We start from the raw sequence: 23,663 nt of genomic DNA, 5'->3' as shown, positions 1-23,663 counted from the left end.
TTAATTATACATTCTTATAACAGATAATTGTAATTTCTGTTATTTATCTAAGTCTTAGTCTACGTTATTGTTTTCTTTTTATTCATTCATTCATTCATTAATTCATTACTTGATAACCTGCTTAATCTAGTTTAAGATCACTAGTGAGCCAGTGCCAGTCTTGATATTCACTGGGTGCAAGGCAGTGGAGCTTATTCTGAACACGATGCCAGCCCACTGCTGAGTGTATGAAAACTCTCACTTTCACACAGTTTATTCATGTAAGATCAATTTAATAGAATGAGAATTCAATTACTGCATGTTTATGAGATGTAAGCATAACTTAGATTAGTTATTTTTTTTTTTTAATTTTTAATGTTTCTTCAAATGATTTGCAACTCTTTGATATCCATTGACATACCAGGTATTCTCTGTTTGATTTTCTCTCCCTACATCAGAGCTTGTAGCTAGATCTTTCATACCTGTGCTTCTCTGGTCTAGTGCCTCTCAGAAAAAAAATAATAATAAAGAAATAATAATAATGTCTCCAAGCTGAAGGCCAGAAAAAGTCCTCTTTAAACTGAAGCAAACCACTTGCTACTAATCTAACAAGCAACTTGCTACTAGCAACTTGCTATGGATACCACATTTTGAGTGATGAGAGCTTCACCAAATGCAGTATCAGCATTCATTTCTGTATATATCACTGACAGAGCACTGACACGCTTCAGACCCATACAAATGCAGTTTCAGCATAGATAAAATGAATGCCATCACTGTAAACTGCACCCCTTAAAACTTTACACCTGGGTCAGCTGTCCCCTTCATTCCACAATTGCTGAAACTAACCAAATATTAAAACAAACGTCAGAAAACAAAAAAAGATGATGATAGTTCCAACAAACACAATTTATTGTTAGCGCGTTTGTCTACTACAATCAGTAAACTTTGGTCTGAAGAAGTTTATTGATTGTAGTAGATGAAAGCGCTTTGATTGTTGATTCCACAATTGCTACTATGCTTCTGCTTCACACATTGCTTTTGTTCTTTGGTTCATCAACCTATCATGTGTATAAAAGTCACTTATATGCACTCTACTCATGTTAATCATTCTATATCAATCCCATTATTTTAAACTTTGGCATGTTTTAGTCACCTTCTACCAATCCTTCCTCCAACATTTTCCTCCTTCTCCCACATTTTTTTTGATTTTTCTCCTTTGTGGTCTTTGTGCTATATCTTCAATAATCGGTTCACTTTTATATCCCTTTCACAGTCAGCCATTTTAGAAGCATCATCGTTTCCATTGCCTTGTTACTCAGTCACCCATTTTAGAAGTAGCATTGTTTCCATGGCCTTGTTACTCTTAATCTCCTTCCCTCTTCAGTCACTTCTAATTTCTAAGCCAATCCCATCTCTAAGTTTATGAAATTCCATTATCTTATCCTTCTTATACTCCAAAACTTCACACACTTGGATACATTTCTAGGGTTTTGCACCATTCCATATCTCTGTGTGCTCTGTCTGCTTTTTATTCTATGGTATTTATCTCCCTTTCTATCTCTCCTTTCTTTTCAAGACCTCTTAAATTGTTTAAACAATGCAGTTTCTCTCTTTCTCCATCACCTAGCTTCTCTTTATTCCTCTTTTAATTCCTTCTCCTTTGTAGTTATGGCTGAGTAGTTCAAGTGATGAGCTTGAAATTCACTGGTGTTTCCCCCCACAGGTTCAAATCCTACTGATTATTTGGAACTTTTGGACTCGTTTTGATAGTTTTTTGGACTTTTTTTTCTTTTGAAAAACAGAAGGATTTAATATTTGCAGTGATGCAGTTGTTTTAACTACTACGTGATGTCTGGTAGTTTACTGCGTTGTTGTTGTTTGTGTTTCAGCTTTTCCCAGTTAGGGGTCACCACAGTGGAACTCTGGTCCGCTAATGATTGGCAGTTGTTTTTTTTTTTTTTATGGTGTCAAGTTGCCAGCCCAACGCCCAACCTTCAACGAAGGCACGCCCATTCAATGCATATCTTTTGAATGCCCACTCGACCACAGGGTGGACATGCAGACTCCACACAGAAGGCACTCCCAACCCAAGCCGAGAATCGAATGGGAGAACCTCTTGCTGTGAGGCAACAATGCTACCGCTGCACCACTGCAGCATATCTGGTAGTTTACTGCATTCATTAATAAAACTGGTAGCAAATGTTAACAGGATTGTTTTTTGATGTTGATGAAAACAATGCTACCTGGCAGTGAAGTATTTAGTTTATTCAATACAGTGTCCATTTTGACATGTACTCATCAAAATGTTTCACTTTTTTGATATATCTCAAATATTCCTAACTATAATGCTCACTGCTCTCAAGACCTTTAGCTACCCTGGTATACTGGTAGCATCTCACTCAACTTAGTCTCTAATAGGTTCCTCTCTGATCTGTGTCTAGCCTTTCAAGCTATAAAAGTCCCTAAACTCCCCAATCTCCTATACCTCCTCAGAATAAATGTTTCCGAAAAAAAATCCATGTAGAGGGCCTGAATTTTTACCAACAAACTGATAATTTATGGCAGCATGAAAAATTATATCCCAAAGCATTCCTACTTCAGGGCAACCTTTCATTATGTCACACACAGTAATAACCTTCTCTCTTTCAAAATAAATCTTGCCCATGTGATATAGTAGTCACAAATGTAACCTGGATATATTGTGTGTTACCCTAGAAAAAAGTTCGGAATATGGTTTATAGCTTAGATCCATAATGATCTGACTGAAAACTATTTGCCTAGTATTAACCCATGAACCTATGAACATTACAAACTAATTTCATATCTTCTGTTTTTATCCATAATTGCATAAAAATACTATGTTATAGATTGTGAACTTTTACAGCACCATTAATCCTCTCAGTCATTCTTTCATAAGCCCTGACCCAATTACATCATCATGGATCTTTTTGAACTAGCCTATTATTTCCTTGTTACATTATGTGGGATTGTCCCATAGTTTACATTCCATCTTAAATCCAATAAGCATTTCTAATTGATACTAACATCAATGTCCTAGCTTTATGTGGTCATGCATGCATACATTTGTAAAGTCCTAAATATCCCTTGCAATGATTCCTTTTATCACTTTTAAATTCCTGCAGCTCCAGGTACTTGTCTCTAAGAATTTCAGCAGTCTCCTTTGTTTTCTAATCCCTAGTAGTGTCAGAAATGCAGTGACATGATCAGTTCCTGTTGCACTCTACACCCAATTCACTTTGAAGACACTCATTTTTCTAATGTTCCCCAAGTTTCTTCCATAAATTGAATCCATTCATCATATCACTCAAATCAAATGAATCAAATTTATACATAAAGATGATGAAGCGTTCCTGACATACTTTTCCCATTCTCTTAATCATCTTCGCGCCATACTTGCTAGAATATTCACTGCTGTCAGATACAGTCATGGGCATAGTATGAATCCCTCTGTCTTCTTTGTACCTAATTGTCTTCATTCCCTCAGATTTCTGTTTCCAGTTTTATATACTCATCTTTGAAATCAATTCCCTAATATTTAACTAATAAAACCTTCCTGAAAAAGATTCGGCATAACTGAACGGTTTCTTTATGACAAGAAAAGCAATCCCTGCTTCCTTTCCTATAGCAAAAGTGTTCATCAGTCACCAAACTCATTTTGTTTTTCTGCATTTTTAGTTCTCCATGCAGCCATCACCCATGTATATGATACCCATCTCACTGTTCTGCTTTGAGATCTTTGTCATTTGCCCAACATGCCCCTCACTGACCAGAATCCCTTGGGGGAGTGGGAGTCCTTCTTCTTGGTGTCTTGAATGCTAGAGGACGAGAAATTAGGTTAGTCTAGATCTGTACCACCCTGCCAATGGTGTAGTGTTTTTTTTATGCCTTACCCACTGTTCTGACCCATGCCCATTGGGTAGTGATATCAATGCAGAACTAGGCTAATGATGTTAGCGTTACTGCTAGGAAATTTTCTGTCATCCACGTCTGCTGAACTGCCAGTGTTATATTAAAAAAAGCTGCCTTTAAAATAACTGTTATGTTTTGAAGACAGATATAGCGATAACTCATAAAGCTACATCATATCCATTTAGGATGGAATCCCTATTAGGCCACACATCCCTCTCTTTGTTCAGAATTTTGGGTAATGTCCAGATTTTTGCCCTATAGTTTTGGTGTGTTCCTCATAAAATTTGTATTTTTCTAGAAAATCATTGAAGATTGATGATGCTAAATAATAACAGACATTTCAGTTTCAGACCTCATTTTCAGAAAATGCATGCTAATGCAAAACCTGTTCGTCTATCCACTTTCTAAGTTTATAAGAGTAATATTTAAGATCTATATATGATTGTGGCCATCTTCCCTCTCCCCCGACCATTATATTTGGCTTTATATTGAGCAAAGATGTTCAGAGGTATGACTGGCCAACTCTCCTAATAACTTACAAAACTATTTTTTTCAGAAGTAATTGCACATTTATTTGAGAATTGCTTATGAAATAGTAATAATGACACTGTTATAAAACAGAAATTGTCATCATATGCCAGAAACAGGTAATACACAAGGCGGATTAGTTCTTCTATGGAACCCTGAACATCTGGGTAAGAAGCTTACCCACTCAAACTTATATATACCAAGACCATGGTTGCATCTACTTTAAACAGGGAGAAATTTCCAAAACAAAGAAATCACTGGCAGGACACACTTAGGAATCCCTCTGGCAGTAATTCCCTATGGAAAACAGCAATTGTCTTTGTGCTCAGCAGAACCTTGTGCTTTAGTCAACTGATGCTCATGGAATTTCACTGCAGTAACCTCTTGATATACCAGGCTGGGACAATTTGCCCTCTTTCTACTATTTGTATAATGTTATTTATTCTGTTGAGTTTAATAATGTTGTAGGTAGGGTTATAATTGACACATTTTACTGGGACTGGACAAGTGGAATGTGTTTCTGGCATTAGGCCTCACTTTTATCATAGGAGGGGTCGTAGTTTACAAGAAGATAAGTAAAAGTTTAGCTGCCCTTCCACATGTGAACTATTTCCGAGGTATGACACAAGTGCTTGATATATGCATATATTAACACAACATAGCTTGTTCTATGTGGTTACATACCTGGGAAAATGTACCTGCTTGTGCAGATGGTAATAGTTTGATATAGTTTTTTGACTACTTGTACTCATATATCATGTATAAATGACTATTAGGAAATAGAACTTGATGATTTATGGACATGCAATTCAAATAAATTACTTTGAATTCCATTGTTCCATCATCTAAGATATATATATATATATATATATATATATATATATATATATATATATATATATATATATATATATGTCTGTGCGTCCATGTGTATGTGTATGTGTGTGTGCGTGTGTGTGTGCATGCATGAGCGAGTGTGTGCGCACACGTGTGTGTGTGTGTGTGTGTGTGTGTGTGTGTGTGTGTGTGTGTGTGTGTGTGTGTGTGTGTGTGTGTGTGTGTGTGTGTGTGTGTGTGTGTGAGCTGCAAAATAGTGCAGTGGGTAGGCTTGTTGCCTTACAGCAAGAGGTTCTTTGGTTTGATTTTTGGCTGGAGTTCCTTTTGTATGGAATCTGCATGTCCTCCCCGTGTTTGTGTGGGTTTTCTCTGGGTGTTCTGGTTTCCTCTCATATTCTGTGTGGAGTCTGCATGTCCTCCCTGTTTCCATGTGGGTTTTCTCTGGGTGCTTTGGTTTCCTCCCATATTTCAAAGATGTGCAATTGGTGGAATGGACACCCTAAATTGTCCATAAGTATGAGTATGTATCTTTTCTAGATGATGGACTTTTTTGATGTGACACCCTGATCTTATGTGCAAAAATGGGGAAAGGGGTTAAGCACATAGGTGTGCATATGTGCATGTGTGCAAGCATGTGCATGTGTGTGAATGAGTGGCACAAAAGTTGCCATCTTATAGCAAGAAGCTCTCAAGTTTGATTCTTGGCTGGAGTGCTTTCTGTGTGCAATCTGCATGCCTTCCCTGTGTTCGTGTGGGTATACTCCTGGTGTTCCAGCTTCATCCCATACTCCAAAGACATGCAGTAGATGGTTTGGACATTCTAAATTGGCCATAAGTATAAGGGTGCATGTTTTTAAAGTTTTAGGATGGAGTTTTTATTTAACAAATGGTTCTACCTACATCCAAAGGAACTCTTTTGAACCAGCATTATTTTGCTTGTCACTACACAAATATGGAGACACTAAAATATTTATTCATAAGTATAGATTGTCCCACAGTGAAAACTTTTAATTCTCAGTGACCACAGTTGTAAAGCTGAAATACTCAGTGAAATCCTTTAAGTGACAGAATTCAAGTCAAACTTTTTTTGAACTTCAGAAAACCTTGTAGAGTTCATCAAAAGCCAACTGATTTTGACATTGCTCGCTTTTGTGTGCATTTACAGAACAGCTGATATTGGGGCATTTATCCTTTCCCCATTGTAGTGCATGCAATCTTGGTGTTGGTATATATTAATAGCAGGAGGTTTGGGGGCATGGATGAGCTTTCTCCCTCTATAAAATGTGTCTTTTTATGTTTTCATTAAGTTCTGATCTTTTTGAGGCTGGTGGCTTGAGGTAGTTCAATGAAGTGTCATAATCCTGGCTGAGTGCAAAGATTATGGATGAAATGTCCAACCATATTTTTATAGCATTCAGTTACATGGCTATTGTCAAACAGCTGACTTTTTGCATTCAAAATGAAATTGAAGTATCCAGTTTCTAGAAACTATTTAAAGATACACGTGATGAAAGAATGGTATACCATTCAGCATGCTATAAAACCTGGTATAACACAGTTTTGAAAAAGCCAAAATTCACTGCAGAATAACACTTATTTATGAATTATAAGTAAAGTGAATTGCATTCAGAATACATGACACATCCTCCTCTTAGGTAGCTTAATGTATTTTTTAAATATTTTATTGAAATTTTATATACAGGAACAAGCACATTTACATACTGTATTTATATTAACATTTGTTTACTGGAAAAGTCCAACTTAGAACAAGTCAATTTTTAATGAAGGCCCAGGGAGAAATATTCCAGGTGCATGTCTTTGTAACATGGGAGGAAAGTTGAGCACCTGGAGGAAACCCACACAAATGCAAGGAGAACATGCAGATTCCACAGTGAAGGCACCCTAGCTGAGAATCAAAGCAGAGAACCTCTTGCTGTGAAGTGACAATGCAAACTACTGCCCCATTGCACCATCCTAAATAATAATAATAAAACAGTTATTTACACAAGCATTACATTCATTCTTGATATATATATACATTATTATAATTGATTAAGCAATCATCATATTAAAGTAATAAATATATTTAGGCTAAATAATCCAGGATAACTTTTCAAGTGCTATTGTTTATTTATTTATTGATTCGTAATTATGTCATCAGTAAAGTATTTGCTCAGTTGTATAAATACATTTCTTTCTTTTAGGAAAATACCACCTGATGGCAAGTTGATAATGACAATCACAACTGATGCCTGTGAAGGAAAAGATAACTTTGTTCGGTATCTAGAACATGTACAAGCTGTAATAACTGTGAATGCCAGCAGAAGAGGTGACCTAAATATCAATATGACATCACCTATGGGTACAAAGTCCATTCTGCTGAGTCGGAGACCAAGAGATGATGACTCCAAGGTTGGTTTTGATAAGTGGCCATTCATGACAACACACACATGGGGAGAAGACCCAAGAGGCACCTGGTTGCTTGAAGTTGGTTTTGTAGGAGGTGTACCTCAGAAAGGAGTATTAAAAGAATGGACACTGATGCTCCATGGGACACAAAGTGCCCCCTACATAGACCAGATAGTAAGAGATTACCAGTCCAAGCTGGCAATGTCCAAGAAAGAGGAGCTGGAAGAAGAATTAGATGAGGCCGTTGAAAGAAGTCTGAAAAGTCTGCTAAGAAAAAATTAGTGCTGCTTTACACTGCATGCAAGCTTTGTTTTCTTCTTTCCTTTTCATCCTCTGTTGACACACACTCACACAAGCACATTTTTGTCCTCATAAAAGTTTCTGCATTTTACATACACTATGAATAATTATTGCTGTTCCCAGCACATTGCCTTTTTAAATTTAAAGGTAAAACATTAGTATCCACTGAAAAATCTGACTAAAATTAATATAATATTATTAGTTTCAGTATATGCTTTAAAGTATAGTTTGCAACTGTACATTATTCCTTGTGTCATACTTAAAGTTAATATCACTCAATCAAAGCAGTGAAAGTTTATTATTTTATACTTTGCAATGTTTATATTAAGCAAAATAGAGTGTGTGCTCAATTTTATGGACAATGGTTCAAAGAACAATTATCCCATTGTCATACAGCATAGAGAAGAAGCTCATTTCCTCACTAGTTGGCCTGGAAAGCCCTAGAGTTATCCAAAGAGAAACAATGCCAGTTTAACATGGCATTTCACACTCATACATAAATTGGTACTAGTTGTTGCATCATTTCAGCTGTTTCGGCAGAAAAGATTTCTTCTTATATTTTCTAAAATGTTGTTGACTACGTTAACAAAGCACAATGACGTTACCATTGCAAACAGGGTAACTGGTCCCTTTTAGGTGCTGACTGAACCTAGAAATTACAAAATAGGTGGTGATTTGTTCTTATAGAAACTGTACGGACAAATACAAACAATACATGCATTGAATGCTTTTCTACAGCACAAGACCACGTATAACAAGATTCTCGAGGGAATTTCAAATCATATGTCTGTCCCTAAAGTAATTACGTCACATTGCCTAAATTCTGACAGCTGCTAAAAATGCAGCATGTGTGATCATTACAGCTCATAATACATTATTTCCACCTTTCTTTACATCAATTAGGCCCACTCACTGGAGAACTAGGTAAACATATGTGGTCTCTTCGGCTGAAAAGTGCAAAACACAGACTGTTTTATTATAACAGTACTTTTTTTGCTCCAAAATGATACACAATTCTTGTAGTATAATATATTTGCAATATACATGACGGATTTATGATAGTGACTGTGGAGTCAGCTGTTAAACACAATTAAAGTATGTATAGGGGTTGGTGGTTTACAGAGAAAAGTAATGAGGTTATTTTCATGAATAGGTTGCAGGTTCTACGTGTTGTGCTGATATTATCAAATGCCAAGATTTGGTGGCTTGAAGAAACAGCCCTGAATGATTAACATGGTATATAAAGCAATATTTCACTTTAGAAAACTTTTGGAATGTACCAGCTCACAAATTACATATTTATTTTTCTATCAGTTTTATTACGCAAATTAATTACCTGACCTAATTATGAATGAGCGCTACACTGTTTACAAATGTTTTCATGTTTGCTAAGTCACCATCTTGACTAGTGATTAGTGATTACATTATCATAATCCATATAACAATGATAATACATTGGATTTTTCTCATTGTTACCACTCCTAATCCCAAATGATGTTTATTATCTTGAAATGCCATTTTTCTCACAATAGAAATATTGCTCTGGAAGAAAAAAAATATACATTATTTTTCTTAAACAGTATCTGCTGAATGACATTCACTGAAAGATTAAAATAGCAGTAGGCTATTCTACAAAGCACTAATCCATGGTTTTTGACGTGGTATAACTTGTCATACAGATTGTGTGAATATTACCAGTTTAAAGTAAATAGAATAAACATGTTATGGTTCGTTTATTATATTCTGCCATACATTGTCTCAGCAGACATAGATGAGTCTTTTCTTCTCCTGCTAGTTTTGATTTAAAAGCAACTCATGCTCACATTAAGCAGTTATGTATAGATGCAGTGGCATTTGGAGAAGTGTTTTCAATTCCTGTGATGTTCTAAACACAGATTTAGTTTATTTCTTTTAATTCACAGCAGGCCAAATAAAAATGAAAGACATATATCACACATCATCTGCTACATGCTATGTAGAAGATTTTTCATAATATAAGTTTTTTTTTATTGAACTGTTCTTAGAAACAGGATGCATTTATGTGGCTATCCTCTTGAAATTTGGTACAAAAAAGAAGACCAACCACTGAGGTGAGGACTACAAAGAGTGGAGGTAGCTGAAACAAGTTTTTTCCTCTTATTCTTAGAGCCTTTTGCATTATCTGATTTTATATTAAACAATGTGTTTTAGATGGTTAGCAATGATTGACGCTAGGCAAACTTTGAAGGTACTCTCTCTATAGAAAGTATGATGATTGAAAACTGATAGTTTGCCATGCAGAGTTTAAGTAATATGGAACACTGTGATGTGGCCACGTCAGGTACTGTAGGAACGTGATGTGCACCTGATAAACTCTCACTTTTCTCAGGAAGAGTTAAAACTGACTTATAGTTGTACTGTTCAATGGCCACTGCCATGTATTAAGTGGCCTACTTGCACTTTTTCATATTAGGGTCCACATAAGATTTCCAGATGATCTTGTTGCCCAGAAATGAACTTTGATGCATACTGTTTGAATGCCTTTTCAGTGATTGTAAGGTTTTTCTCTCATCATCCCCATGACTGAAGCAAAATGCTGGTGCTGCTCATATGCTTCATTCTTCTTCTTAATCTGAAGTACAGATTAGTTATGCGAAGGCATTTACATGTTCTTTCCAAACAGCTGTAACAGCAGGACCGAAGTCTGTCATGACTGCCATCAGTAAGTACCAAAAAACAAGTACAAGATAACAGACATTTCTCTCTTGACATCCAGCAAGTAATTTACTGTTGTGATCAGTCTCTATCATATTTCTGTGTTCTGTATTACAGAGTTATTTCACCTGTCTGCAGCACCATTGCTCTGTCATCGTCACTGTGGCACTGATGACATTTATTGCCCACAGCTGCATACTCTGATTTGGTTTCCAGTCAAGAGACAATGGAGTTTTATTGTCACTTTAGTTACAATGCTAAACTTGCCTACAATCCAGTAAAAGAAGATAAATATCTTGATCCATACCTCTCAACTGTTCAGATTTTCACAGAATGTCCGCATTTTTGCCCTATATTTTTGGTCCGTTTTTCATAAGATTGTGGTTTTCTGGAAAATTAGTAGCAAATCATTAAAGATTGAAGTCTGAAAATAATGACAGACATTTGAGTTTCAGACTTCATTCATTTCAGAAAAGTCATGCTAATGCAAAACCTGTTATTCTATCAAATTTTTAAGTTCATAAGAAAAATGTTTTAAAAAATTGCCCCTGTTTTTAGACCCGTGTTCCATTTTTATTTATGGCTTTTTCCAGATTTCTTGCTCTAAGAGGTTAAGAGGCATGCTTGATGCAGATACAAGTCATCCCCTCTAGCCCATTTTCCTACAAAAAAACACACCATCAGACAGCATAGCCAGCTCGTCCATTTTATAGTTCTATTCCAACCATTTGTTCAAATGGCCAATACTGTTATAACATCAAACAACTAATTCAGCACAGTGTTACCAGACTGCTTCCTGAACAGCTCTGAGCTGTCTATATAGGTACTTTTTAACATAAACTACTTTGCCTAAGGCAGCTAACAAGCATAAATCTGCTTAAAATTGCAACTCGTGCAATGTATCTTGATTTGCACACAAAGAGATAAGTGTAAGTTAAATAAAATCTAATCAATGTCAGATAAATGCACATCATGTGAACAAAATCACATCAGGTCCCTATCTGCAAAATCCCAATGCTGAAGAACATATAAAATCCAATTAAGGGACTGGTCTAGCACCATATGGCTGATACATGTATGAGAGCTTCCTCCACTGATGCTGTGAACCAATCAAGTCTTGATATCATCACTGACCAGACCACTAAGTGTTCTGAAAATGTTTCTCCATAGTCAGCAGTTTTCTAAAAATGTTAAACAGTGAACACTGTTTAAGGACCAGCCCAATGTCATTTCTGTCTAGATGGATTACAAGAACATTTGGCTATCTGGGCTGTACAATAGCCTCATTGAGAGGAGTGATATCTCTTCTCAAAGTAGGCATGGAATTCTTTTATAAATAATCTCTACAGCATCTGGATTGAGGCCCAAATTTACTATATTTGACCATTCAGTTGATCTTTTAGCTGCTAATGCCACAAAAGAGTAACCAAGAATTACATTATGGGTGCAACATACAATGTGAAGCACAAGCTAAAATCACCTGAGATATGAGCAGTATATACTCTTCTAACATAACTGTTGCCACCCAAATAGACATGAGTTCCAGGAATGTCACATCTTTCCTCAAATCTCAGGACCAGAAAGCAAGCCAAGGGTCTGCAAACCACTGTCCTTTGCAATACACTCCCATGCCTAGACCCCATCTGTATCAGTAAACAGGTGTAGAACTTTTGAAGAAATCCACCCACCCACTCTGCCACAATGAAACACCACCATATTCCACCAAAAAGAACAGTCGAATATGTAGGACTTTGTGGACTCCCCCTGTAACTCTCAGCTAGTGATGCTTCTGCCGACCCCTTTCAGAAGGGTCAACAGAGCCCAGTGAATGCTCTACTGGACGAAATGGCCCTTTAAGCAAAACTAAGGATGCCCAGGAACTCCATGACCTCCGTTATTCTTACTTTTCTGGTTGCTAAGAAGTCCTCAGTACCTTCTGTAAGTTAGTTAACTATCTGAGTGACAGTCTGAAAGTAGAAGATTCTACATCAGTTTCAAAACTAAAGAATACTAGACATTGACTAGACCCTCGGTCTTGTCTTCCTATTGCAAGACCTCATGTCACGAAAAGGCTGGATAAAACACTCTGTGCCAGCTCTGGTGCCATCAGTCCCATTATTGACCGAAACGTCATTCATGTAATACACAGCAGTCTATTTTGTGTACCCAGTACCAGCTGAGCAATGTGCTGAAATTTTCAAATGTGGCAGGAAACCACAACACAGCCCATGTGCATGGCCATGCCAATGTAAAATTGGTCATTAAAGCATATGCACAGCAGTGACTAGTCCTGCTCAGAGATCAGGAGCAAATGAAAAGCTGCTACAAAATTTAGCATTGCTAGCAAGGGGTGAGACAAACTTCTGATGATCCAACTGGCATCATCTAGCAGCACATATTAAACCTTGATCTCATCTTTGCTGATAGAGTCATTAGCTAAGGTTTCTAACAGAAATAATAAGTGATGAATGAGCCTGTGTTTGGCCATCTTTTTTATGTACTAAACCCAAAGGGACATCTTGAAGGAGGTAAAAGGGGATGCATCAAAGAGACTTGCCATTGGTCACAATCTCTTTGTAAAAGAGACCTCTACCCATTTCTTCTTTGCCAACAACTGACTTCACATCTGACACAGGTTTGAGCTGGGTGTGGCCTGAGACTTAATAAAGAAGGACAACATAACGCCCTCCAAAATATCTTACTTTGACTAAATTTTTAAGTAAATATTCAACAGTTTTGCCAACATGTCGACCTTAAAGGCAGAATGTATAAGGCTACTTACAGGGAAAACCTTGAAAATGAAACATCATGACAAATGGTGAGTGTGATACAGCCAGGCAAAATAAGCTGAAGAAAGCAGAGTTTTCTAAAGGCATCCCCCTGCACTGTTCTCAAAGGTACTGGACCAATCAAGGAGTAAATAGAGGACAAAGTGCTGTTGTAAGTAGTACCTGTGTTTCCTATTCCTCAGTGCTGACTTACTAATTATTTTTCATTTTGGTTTTATTTATTTATTTATTCATTTATTTTTTTAGTTTATTTTAAGTCTGACTGCTAAACTGTGGATTGTAAATGGGGGGACACAAGCAAAGCTACAGACATGAATGTGGAAAATTTAGACCATCTACATGTAGTCTTCTTTCGGCTTTTCCCGGTTAGGGGTCGCCACAGAGGAACTCCGGTCTGCTAATGATTGGTAGTTGAGTTTTACATGCCGAGTTACCAGCCCTGACACACAACCTTCAATGAAGGTACGCCCATTCACGCATGTCTCCATGCAGAAGATGCTCTAGCTGAGAATCGAAAAGGACAGCATCTTACTAGGAGGCGACAATGCTACCGCAGCACCACCACCACGACTGCTGTCAGTAAATCCTACATAGGCTAAATCCAATGAATGAAGACAATCTTCTCTAACTTGCCTGACACACAACAACAGCTCCCTGGAGTGACCTCTTCTTTCTTCTACTTTTTTTTTGAATATATAAATTCTTATTCCGATTGCCTTAATAGAGACCTCCCATTGGAGTGACACTTACCTAGTCAAGGGACAGGTGAAGGGCAGCAGGCTCAGATGAGGTCACAGCAGATAAGATAATGTCACTTGATGAGATAAGGAAGAAATGGTTCCTGAGGGTGCTCATAGCAGAGTGGAGAGAAAGGTATATCTCACATGACTGTAGAATAAATATACTCATGCCAGTGTAGAAGAACAAAGGAGATATCCACAACTGTGGGCAGTACAAAGGTATCAAACTCCTGTCACATTGCATGAAAGTTCTGTAGAGAGGGGTTGATAAACTGAGACACAGACAAGCAGAACATAAGATGGGAGATGGGCAGTTTGAATTCAGATCAGGATGCAAACAACTGACACAATGTTTGCAGTGAGACAGATAACTGAGAAGAAGCTAGAGATGAGGAAAGAGTCCAACTGGACATTCCTAGACTTGAAGAAAATATATGACAAGGTTCCAAAAAAGCTGATTTGGGCAGTACTGTGGTGGTTCAAAGTCCCAGACACATCAGTAGAATTAGTGTAGGCTATGTACAAGGACCAAATGACAAGTATGAATAGTGCTCGGTCTCACAGAGGGGTTTCCAGTAGGAATGGGTATGCACCAGGGTTCAGCTATAGCCCACTGCTGTTTATACTAGTGATGCACTGCATTAGCCAACAGGTCAGCCTCTAATGCAGATGATGTGACATTACAGGCAGACTCTGAGCAAGAACTTCAGCAAAGGATAGGGGAATGAAATACAAAACTGAAGGCACATGGGATGAAACTAAGCACAGATAAGACAGTGGTAATGGCAGCAAATTGGGGAAATTGGAAGAAGCTGAAAATTGAGATAGAAGGGAAGGTAGTGGAACAGGTTAATAGCTTTAAGTATCTGGGAGGAGTGGTTGAGGAGAAGGGTAGTCTGAAGGAAGAGGTCAAAGCTAGAATCAGAGAGGTTGCAGCAAATTGGCATAGTATTTCAGGTGTAGTCTATGACAGAAGAATGCCAAAGAAGCTGAAAAGTAAGGTGTACAAAACAATGGTGTGATTGGTACTGCTGTGTGGTACTGAAACCTGGGCAGTAAAGACAGAGCAGGTGAGGAAGCTAGAGGTGATGGAAATGAAGTGACTGTGAAGGATGGTAAGATGCATACTCTGGTAAAGATGAAGAAATGAAAAGACATAAGAGCAAAAACCAAAGTAGCATCAGTTGCAGAAAAGATCAAAGAGAACAGATGATGGTGGTTTGGGTATGTGTGCAGAAAAGCAGAAAATAATCTGGTGAAGAAGATTTGGGACAGACAGGAGTAAGGTAAGATGAAACAAGAACATCCAGCAAAGAGGTGGATGGATTGTGTGAGAGTCGATCTGTAAATGTCGAAGACAGGAGTGTGGCACTGAATTGAGAGAAATGGCAACAGTTAACATGACACTCCAACCCCATGTAGAAAATGGGAAAAAAGGGGGTTGATGATGATGATGATGATGATGATGATGATGAAGAGTGGACCAAGCTGCTACTGAAGTTACTTCCCTTGTAGCTGGATTAAATCCCTGTGCCTGTTGATCAGTTTCACACACCCTCTCTTACCACTCATGGCCTCTGAACCAAAATCTGTGCAGCATTAATAAAAGGACATCTGCTGTGGTATTTTAATTTCCTATTTATGGTTTTCAAAATCATCATTTATATTTCTAAGGAATTTGTAATACATTCATAAGTGATGCCAAAGAAATATTCCCAAAGGTACTGAGAGTTAAGTTTCCACCTCAGGGAAGAGGTATTACTATTCCAGCCACATATTGGTAAAGCAGTGAAAATTTAACTACCTCAAAAGCACCTCTGATAATGGTTCTGCATCATTTTGTGTGACATCCAGAATGATTAGAAAACTTATTTGTTTATTTGCTTGTTTGTTTGTTCATCCATGCATTTTACTAGTATAATGCAAACAGAGAAAATATTGTTTACTGTAGTAAAGAGAAAATATATAATATAAAACTAACCATTCGTGGAAAGAATAAAACATACATGAAACGTAATATTTTGAATCATTGCAGAATTATTGTGATGGACATACATTTCTTTTTAGAGTAGAAAAATGTGTACATTGGGGTTTTGTGTTTGTTGATGACCAAGGGATATTAATGCAAAAGAAGTTGCATGGATGTAGGAAACATGATTTACAAAGAGTTGATCTGTTAACACTGGAAGAGCAAATAATTATGCGTTACTAGTGGAGCAAGTTTGCATGTTTGGAGTAAAGACAATTTGCAAAGGACATCCTGAGATATGGACAGATGTACTACACTGGGACAGGAAGCTATGTTTACATTTTAGAGAGAGATAAAGAATGCACTGCTTCAGCAAATCTTTTAATCTGCTTGTTCGACTTATAAATTAAGGATATTTCAAGAGTATAATGATTAATTTGGTACAACACGTATGACTAACATGGTACAAATGGGATCTTTATTTAGATAGATTGTTCTAATGAACTTGAACAAGATGAAAGAGAATTTGCATGCTGTTCAATGACAGCCGTTTAGTTACACTATGGTAGTAGAGTGGTGAGTTTAAACTCATAAAAAGAAAAAGGCCATCCCAAGTATTTAATAAAATTCTCACGGCTTGCACAAATTCTGCAATATTGGTTGATCAATTAGCTTGATGTTGAGAATATGAGTAAGACAAACGTGGCAACAATGAGAAAGACCCTATTTGTGGCTTATTACCATGTCCCTGAATCAAACACTATGCAGTCAGACCTGACTATGCTACTATTTTTCACTAGTGGCCCAAGCATCACATTAGCAAAAACAACTACCCTCCACAAGAACAAAGCGCATGCATGCGCGCGTACGCACACACACACACACACACACACACACACACACACACACACACACACACACACACACACACACACACACACACACACACACACACACACACACACACACACACACACACACACACACACACACACACACACACACACACACACACACACACACACACACACACACACACACACACACACACACACACACACACACACACACACACACACACACACACACACACACAAACACTCACTCTCTCATTCAGTCTTTCAATCTCATTCATGTCCCTACAGATGCATGGATTCACATCCACACACAAATACACAATACCATGCATGCACCTATTCAGTCCACTTTTTGAGTACTTGAGAGGACGAAAGGGGTGACCACCTTATTTTCATGGCACTTTTTCCTCGTAAATTAAAATGTTATTTTCTTAGTAGAGTAAATCTGGAGCTCTGACATTTCCTGTAGGGAGCACATGGTAAATTAGCATTAGTCACTTATACCGACTACCACATAAGCATGTAGCTTCTCCAGTGAGATGAGTCCATGCAAGGACCTTTCATGGGACAAACCTCAGCTATTTACCCTCTGGTGTATGATGGATGTGGGCCTACCAGTAGCAGGAGTCCATGATACACATCAGATGATAGTCTACATAGCTTTGCTCCCCCCAACCTCCCACCCAGAAGCAACCACAAAAGGCAGTAGTGAACCCTCTAGGTCACCTGCAGCAAGGAAACCATTCTCCTCCTTTTACCTTGCAAGCAACTAGCAACCTCAGACCAGAGGCTTTGGAGGGAGCAAACTGAGATGTGAGGGACCTCTTTTCCTCCTCTCCAGATTGAACTTCTGAAGGCTGACTCAATGAGAAGAAATGATTGCATACCCATGCAAGCCACACAATAGCAGTAGTATTACTGACAAAGTTGTCATACACACCTCACTTATGGGAGTGTCACTGTCACTTTCTATGCCATCAAGTCATGCTCATTTCATATTCCACCAGCACTAAAAAACAAAGTATATTCTCTTAATTATACCTGTGCAATTGATAAGATAACAGAACATAACAGCCCTGGAAAAATGCTTGCAGTAAACCTCTCTTTCGCTTCATAACCTCAGCCTTCTTCTGTTGAATCAGTTCAGGGCGGTGCCACCTAAGCTCACTGCATCAGTATTCATACTGTGTGCCAGAATGGTAATGTCAGTAGCATTACTCCTGTGCTGGCAAGTTCATGACAGACATCTGCTTTCTGCAATAACCAGTCATAAAACCTTAGCAAGTGCACCTGGAAGTCACTGTACAGGAAGAACAAACTAATCTTATATTCCCTCACACTCCATGTTGGAGCTGTACTTTCACCATTACTGGAAGCAGCCACAGCTACTCATTCAGTTCCACTTACAGAGCAAAATGGTAGCTAAGTGTGCATAAATATGTATGTAGATCATATGCTGTACATCACTGCCCCCACCCCCTCACACCATGGTACAACTAAAATGTTCCTAGCACTGCATCACAGAACTAACTAGAAATATCAACAACAATGCACCATTGCCCTGCATAAGCACACTAGCTGCATCTGTAGTGTCTCTCATCTTGTGTATATTGAATAAGAAGATTATGCTGGGTGTTCATTTAAGTAGTTTATTACACACAAATGCATCAGGATGGAGAACGGTAACATTAATCTTAAACTAACTAACTGAGTGACTACTAATGCATGCTTACACCTTGGCTGCTCACTACAAAATGGCACTCCTGCATGCACGTGCTCAGTACTTATATGCACATGCTCACTGATTAGAATGGTTCTTAAAGGAACACACACTCTGATCTACATCCTCCCTCTTTGACGACTTGGTCATGCACATAAACAATGACAATCATATAAGCATGCAAATTATACAGATATGAAACAAATAATAATGTGCACCAAACTACTAAAAGAACACTATAACCACCAAACTGGAGCCAACCATATAAATAACACCACCAAATGATTTAGTGCTTTTGTTCTTTTAATCTTAGAACTTCATCATTCTGATGAAGTTCTAAGATTAAAAGAATGAAAGCTCTAAATTACACAGATATATTGAAATAACAAGCATGTCCAGGTTGCTGTGAATCTGAGAGTAGGTCTTGAGATACAACCTAACCTCGTAATGTAATAATTAGAACTGGGCTTAGCAACAGGGACAGTCACTGGGGAATGTTCTTCTTGAAGACTTTCAGGGATACTTTCTGGAACAGGAACAGATGATGAAATGCTCTCTGGAACAGGAACATTTGACAAATCACTGTGGGAATTAGAGTCTTTATTACAAGCAAAATGTTGCAACACTGGCTTGGACATCTGTAGTAAATGTTTCTGATTCCACCTTGCAACTCCATAATGTACAATCTCAGTTCTTCACACAAATGTTTCACAAGTCATATTCAGTCAAATCCTTTTGCTGTCTGCATCCTCACTATCTCTCCTTGTTTTAATGGATTATGAGGTTTGCTGTTTTTTTCGTAGTAGAACTTTTGGGACAAATGCTTCTTTAGGAGTTGAGCTTTTACCACTTTGTTTTTAACACTTGGAACCAACAAATTCTTACTGATTGGCAGTGTGGTTCTGGTTTGTCACATTATCCTCTGGGCAGGTGAATTAAGAAGATTGTCGTGAGGTATGTTTCTGAGACTAAGCAAATTTTGAAAAACAGTATTGTCATGTTTAGACTTTTTCAACAGCTGTTTTGCACTTTGAACTGCACGTTCTGCCAAGCCATTTGATTGTAGGCACTCAGGACTACTCATAACATGAACAGAATCCCATGTTTCAGCAAATTTTTTGAACCACTGACTTGTAAACTGTGCGACATTGTCAGAAATGACATTGTGCAGACTACCATGGACAGAAAAATTTCTCTTCGACTTAATGACAGTACTGGACATGAGATTAGAAAGTAGGTTAATCTCGAACCAATTTAAATAAGAGTCTACTAACACCAAGTATTGTAGACCATTCCGTTCAAAAATGTCTATAGCTACTGTCAACCAAGGTAGTTCAGGAATGTGGCTTAGCTGAAGTGGTTCCTTTGCTGATGCAGATTGGTACTATTACAAACAGAACAAGTTGAAAGTTTTTCTCAATATCTTTTGACATAGTTGGCCAAAATACTAGTCATGTCACCCTTCTTTTGGTAGAATCGGTTCCTGGTTTGCCACAGTGCAAAATTTTACTATACTCTGGTTGCAAGGATTTTGGAACAATCACTTTTGGACTTTTCATAATGATACCATCTTCCATCAAAATCTCTGTAAGGAAAATACTGCTGCACATCTGTTGGTAAACAAGAATGCTTTGACAGCCATACTTGACTGTTAAAGTGGTTGAGCTTCTGGGGAACTTGATCCGAAGCTGTGTGTGTTCTAAGCTCATCAAGACATGTGGAAGAAAAAGTTCTCACTTCCATGTCTTCAAAATCAGATTTCTCATTTTCATGCTATGGTTTTTCTGGGCAATTTGGGTAAAGTATCAGCAAATTTAACATCATGCGTTGCAACCTTGCAGAAGCTGTGTGCAATTGGCTTTTCCAAAATAGTGACCAAAGTTTGGTGGTCTCAATTTGAACAGGTCAGCTATAAATATAATCATGGAAATCTGAACATGCAAACACAATTGACAAGAGTTCTTTCTCTTTCTGAGCATACCGCATCTCAGTCTGGGTTAGAGTTCTGGACAGATAGGCTACTGGTCTACCATCTTGAAGAATGACTGCACCAAAACCAAACTTCAAAACATCACAAGAAAGAGTTACTGGTTTGTGACCATCATAATATCTTAAGGTGGGTGTACTGGCAATTCTCTGTTCCAGAACATCAAATGCTTTTTGGTGTTATTCTGACCAGGACCAATTTACATCTTTGTGTGCCAGCTCTTTTAGTGCTGCTGAAAGTTCACTCAAATCTGGAATGATCTGGCCAAGCAAACTATGTAAGGAGGTGGCATTGTCTGAAGCTGGCATTTCAAGAATTGCAGATTGCTTGGAAGGATCTGGTCATAAGCCTGAACTGGTAAACAAATAACCCACATAAGTAACGTCTTGTAGCCTGAATTTGCATTTCTGTGGATTCAGCTTAAGATTCACTTCGTGAGCATGTTTCAGAACATTCCTGAAGTTTCTATCATGTTCAGCTTCACCATTTCCTCCTACAAGAATATCATCTACTATAATAGCACATGGATAGCCAGAAAAAATGTGTTCCATTGCCCGTTGAAAGACTTCACTGGCAGAATTTATCACAAATGGCATTCTCAAAAATCTGTACCTTCCAAATGGTGTACTGAAAGTGGTTAGCAATGAAGGCTTTCAGTCAAGCAAAATTTGCCAAAATGAACTTTTTGCAGCTAAGACAGAAAAACAGTGGCATTAGGCATAAGAGCAGCAACTTCTTTAGCTATATGCGTTGGATGATGAGGTCACTTTAGTGCTTTGTTCAAATCTCTTGGATCACTACATATTCTAATGTCATCTGAGCTTTTCTTACCACATAGGTGTCAGTACACAAACACTGAAAGTGTGATAAGAGACTTAGGGACACAACTGGACAGTGGTTGGTGAGCTACCACCATGGAGGATACTCATTCAATTGGTTCATCTAGTGGACAAATTATACCTAGATGTACCATTGTGTCTAACTCAGCTTTGACTCTGCCTTGCAGGACTACTGGAACTTTTCTTGCTGATCTGATGACTGGACTTACTTCAGGGTCTAACTTCATGGAGTCCACAACTGGAAATTTGCCTAACTTGTCTTCGAAAAGATCAGCATAGTCAGAAAAAATAGTTTATGCAAAAGTTTCAATGTTACACATGCTTACATGGTAGACTTCTGTATTAAATGAAAGCAGTCCCATTTTCAAACTGCCTTCAAGGCCTAAAAATGACTGCACGTGCCTTTGGACTACATAAAATTGCAAGTCATGGCTGTTTCCAGCAGAGTAACATAAAGTGTGCCTTTGGTTTGAATTTCTTCACCACCATAAGCATAAAAGCGTCACACTTTTTGCCAGATCAGGCTTCTCACCAGCTCTTCCTTTGGCAAACATTTCTGCTGAAATAACATTGCACTTTGAACCAGTATCAACTTTGAGCTCTACAGGTCTCCCATTAATCAGAACAGTTCAAAATACTTAATTCTTTGCCCACAAATCTGCTGCATTGGTTGTTTCACCAAGCACAGAAACACCATCAACATAAGAAGTAGTGTCACAGCTTTCTAGTTGATCAACTTATAGGTTCATCGTTTCATAGGTTGGTACAAGGCTATCGGCCCTAGGGCTTATACAAGCCTAGCCATAACAATTTCCTGGCTATTTCTTCCCACAGTATTTACTTCCCTGGACCCCTGTCTAGCAGGGCAACTGACATGATTCCCAGGGTGAATTTCCTATCTCCCATCCAATCATCAAGGTTCCTTTTGAAGAGGGCCAAAGAGGTTCTTTTCTTGACATGTATAGGCAGTCTATTCCAGAGTCTGGGGAGTCTCTGGGTCAGGAACTTATCCCTCCAGCATGTTTCGTTCATTGTGATGACAAGTTTTAGATCCCTGGAGCATGTGTCGCTGAGGGTTTGGATTGCTTTAAGTGTCACATGTCCAACAGCTCTGGGTTTGACATGGCCTTGTAGGTTAAGCAGAGATCACCTCTGAGTAAACGATTTACGACAGATTATAGGTGAAGTTTTTTTAGACAGTCAAGCATGGGGCATCTGCATTAGGCCTGTGATTCTTTTAGTAAGGTATTTCTGCAGCCTTTCCAGTTGTTGCAGATGTCTTGAGAGGTAAATACCAAATGGGGCGCTGTATTCTATAATGGATCTAATGAGGGATGAGTACAGTGGGACAGTGACTTCCTTTTTTCTGGATGAAAAGCCCTTAGTGATGAGGTGTGCTCACATAGAAGGATTTCCTGACTGTTGTGGCGATGTGGTTATCAAAGGTGAGACCACTGTCCACCTGTGTCCCTAAGTCTCTTATCACAATTTCAGTGTTTAGTGTACTGCAACCTATGTGTAATTCACGGGTACATGTTTTTTTCCTAAAGGGGATAACTATACATTTCTTGGCATTGAGCTTCAGCCCATGGTTCTGGCACCAAGCATCTGTTTCTGTAAGGCCCTTTTGCAAAATATCCACATCATTTGGGGATTCAGTAATGGCTCCCAGTTTGCAGTCATCTGCAAACTTTGTTAGCCAGACTTCCTTAGTGTTGGCCTGTACTTCAGAGAAGTAGATGCCAAAAAAGAGCGGTCCCAGGACTGAACCCTGAGGTACTCCACTTGTCACTTGTCTGGAGCTGGATTTGGAGTCAGCTACTTTTACAGGGTGGGTTTTATCAGTAAGCCAGTTTGCAACCCATCGAGTGATGTAGGGATTAAGACCCAACTTAGTAAGTTTATCTATGATTCCAGAGTGGGAGATGGTGTTGAAGGCCTTGGCAAGGTCCAGATATGCTGTGTGGACCACCTTACATGGCTCTAGAGACTGATTCGAAGAAGTCAATCAGGTTCAGGAGACAAGATCGGCCCTTCACTAACCCAACCTGCATGGGGGTCCAATGTTTGAAGGTTGCCAGT

General features: G+C 38.4%; 1 protein-coding gene across 2 annotated transcripts in view; it reads left to right on the top strand.

Moving 5' to 3' along the window:
- PCSK2 (proprotein convertase subtilisin/kexin type 2) overlaps nt 1-9,941 on the top strand; it is a 2,031,987-nt gene extending 2,022,046 nt beyond the window's left edge. For both annotated transcript variants that reach the window (XM_044056049.1, XM_044056038.1), the window contains one exon: nt 7,482-9,941. In XM_044056049.1, the coding sequence (XP_043911984.1) occupies nt 7,482-7,968 (487 nt within the window). In that variant the 3' untranslated portion in view covers nt 7,969-9,941. The remainder of the gene's footprint in view (nt 1-7,481) is intronic.
- Nucleotides 9,942-23,663: the final 13,722 nt, after the last annotated feature.

The sequence above is a fragment of the Protopterus annectens genome, chromosome 1.part2 (assembly GCF_019279795.1).
Source record: "Protopterus annectens isolate FY-2018-M chromosome 1.part2, PAN1.0, whole genome shotgun sequence".
Taxonomy (NCBI): domain Eukaryota; kingdom Metazoa; phylum Chordata; order Ceratodontiformes; family Protopteridae; genus Protopterus; species Protopterus annectens.
The sequence above is the reverse complement of the archived record's forward strand: the minus strand, read 5'-3'. Positions and strand labels throughout refer to the sequence as shown.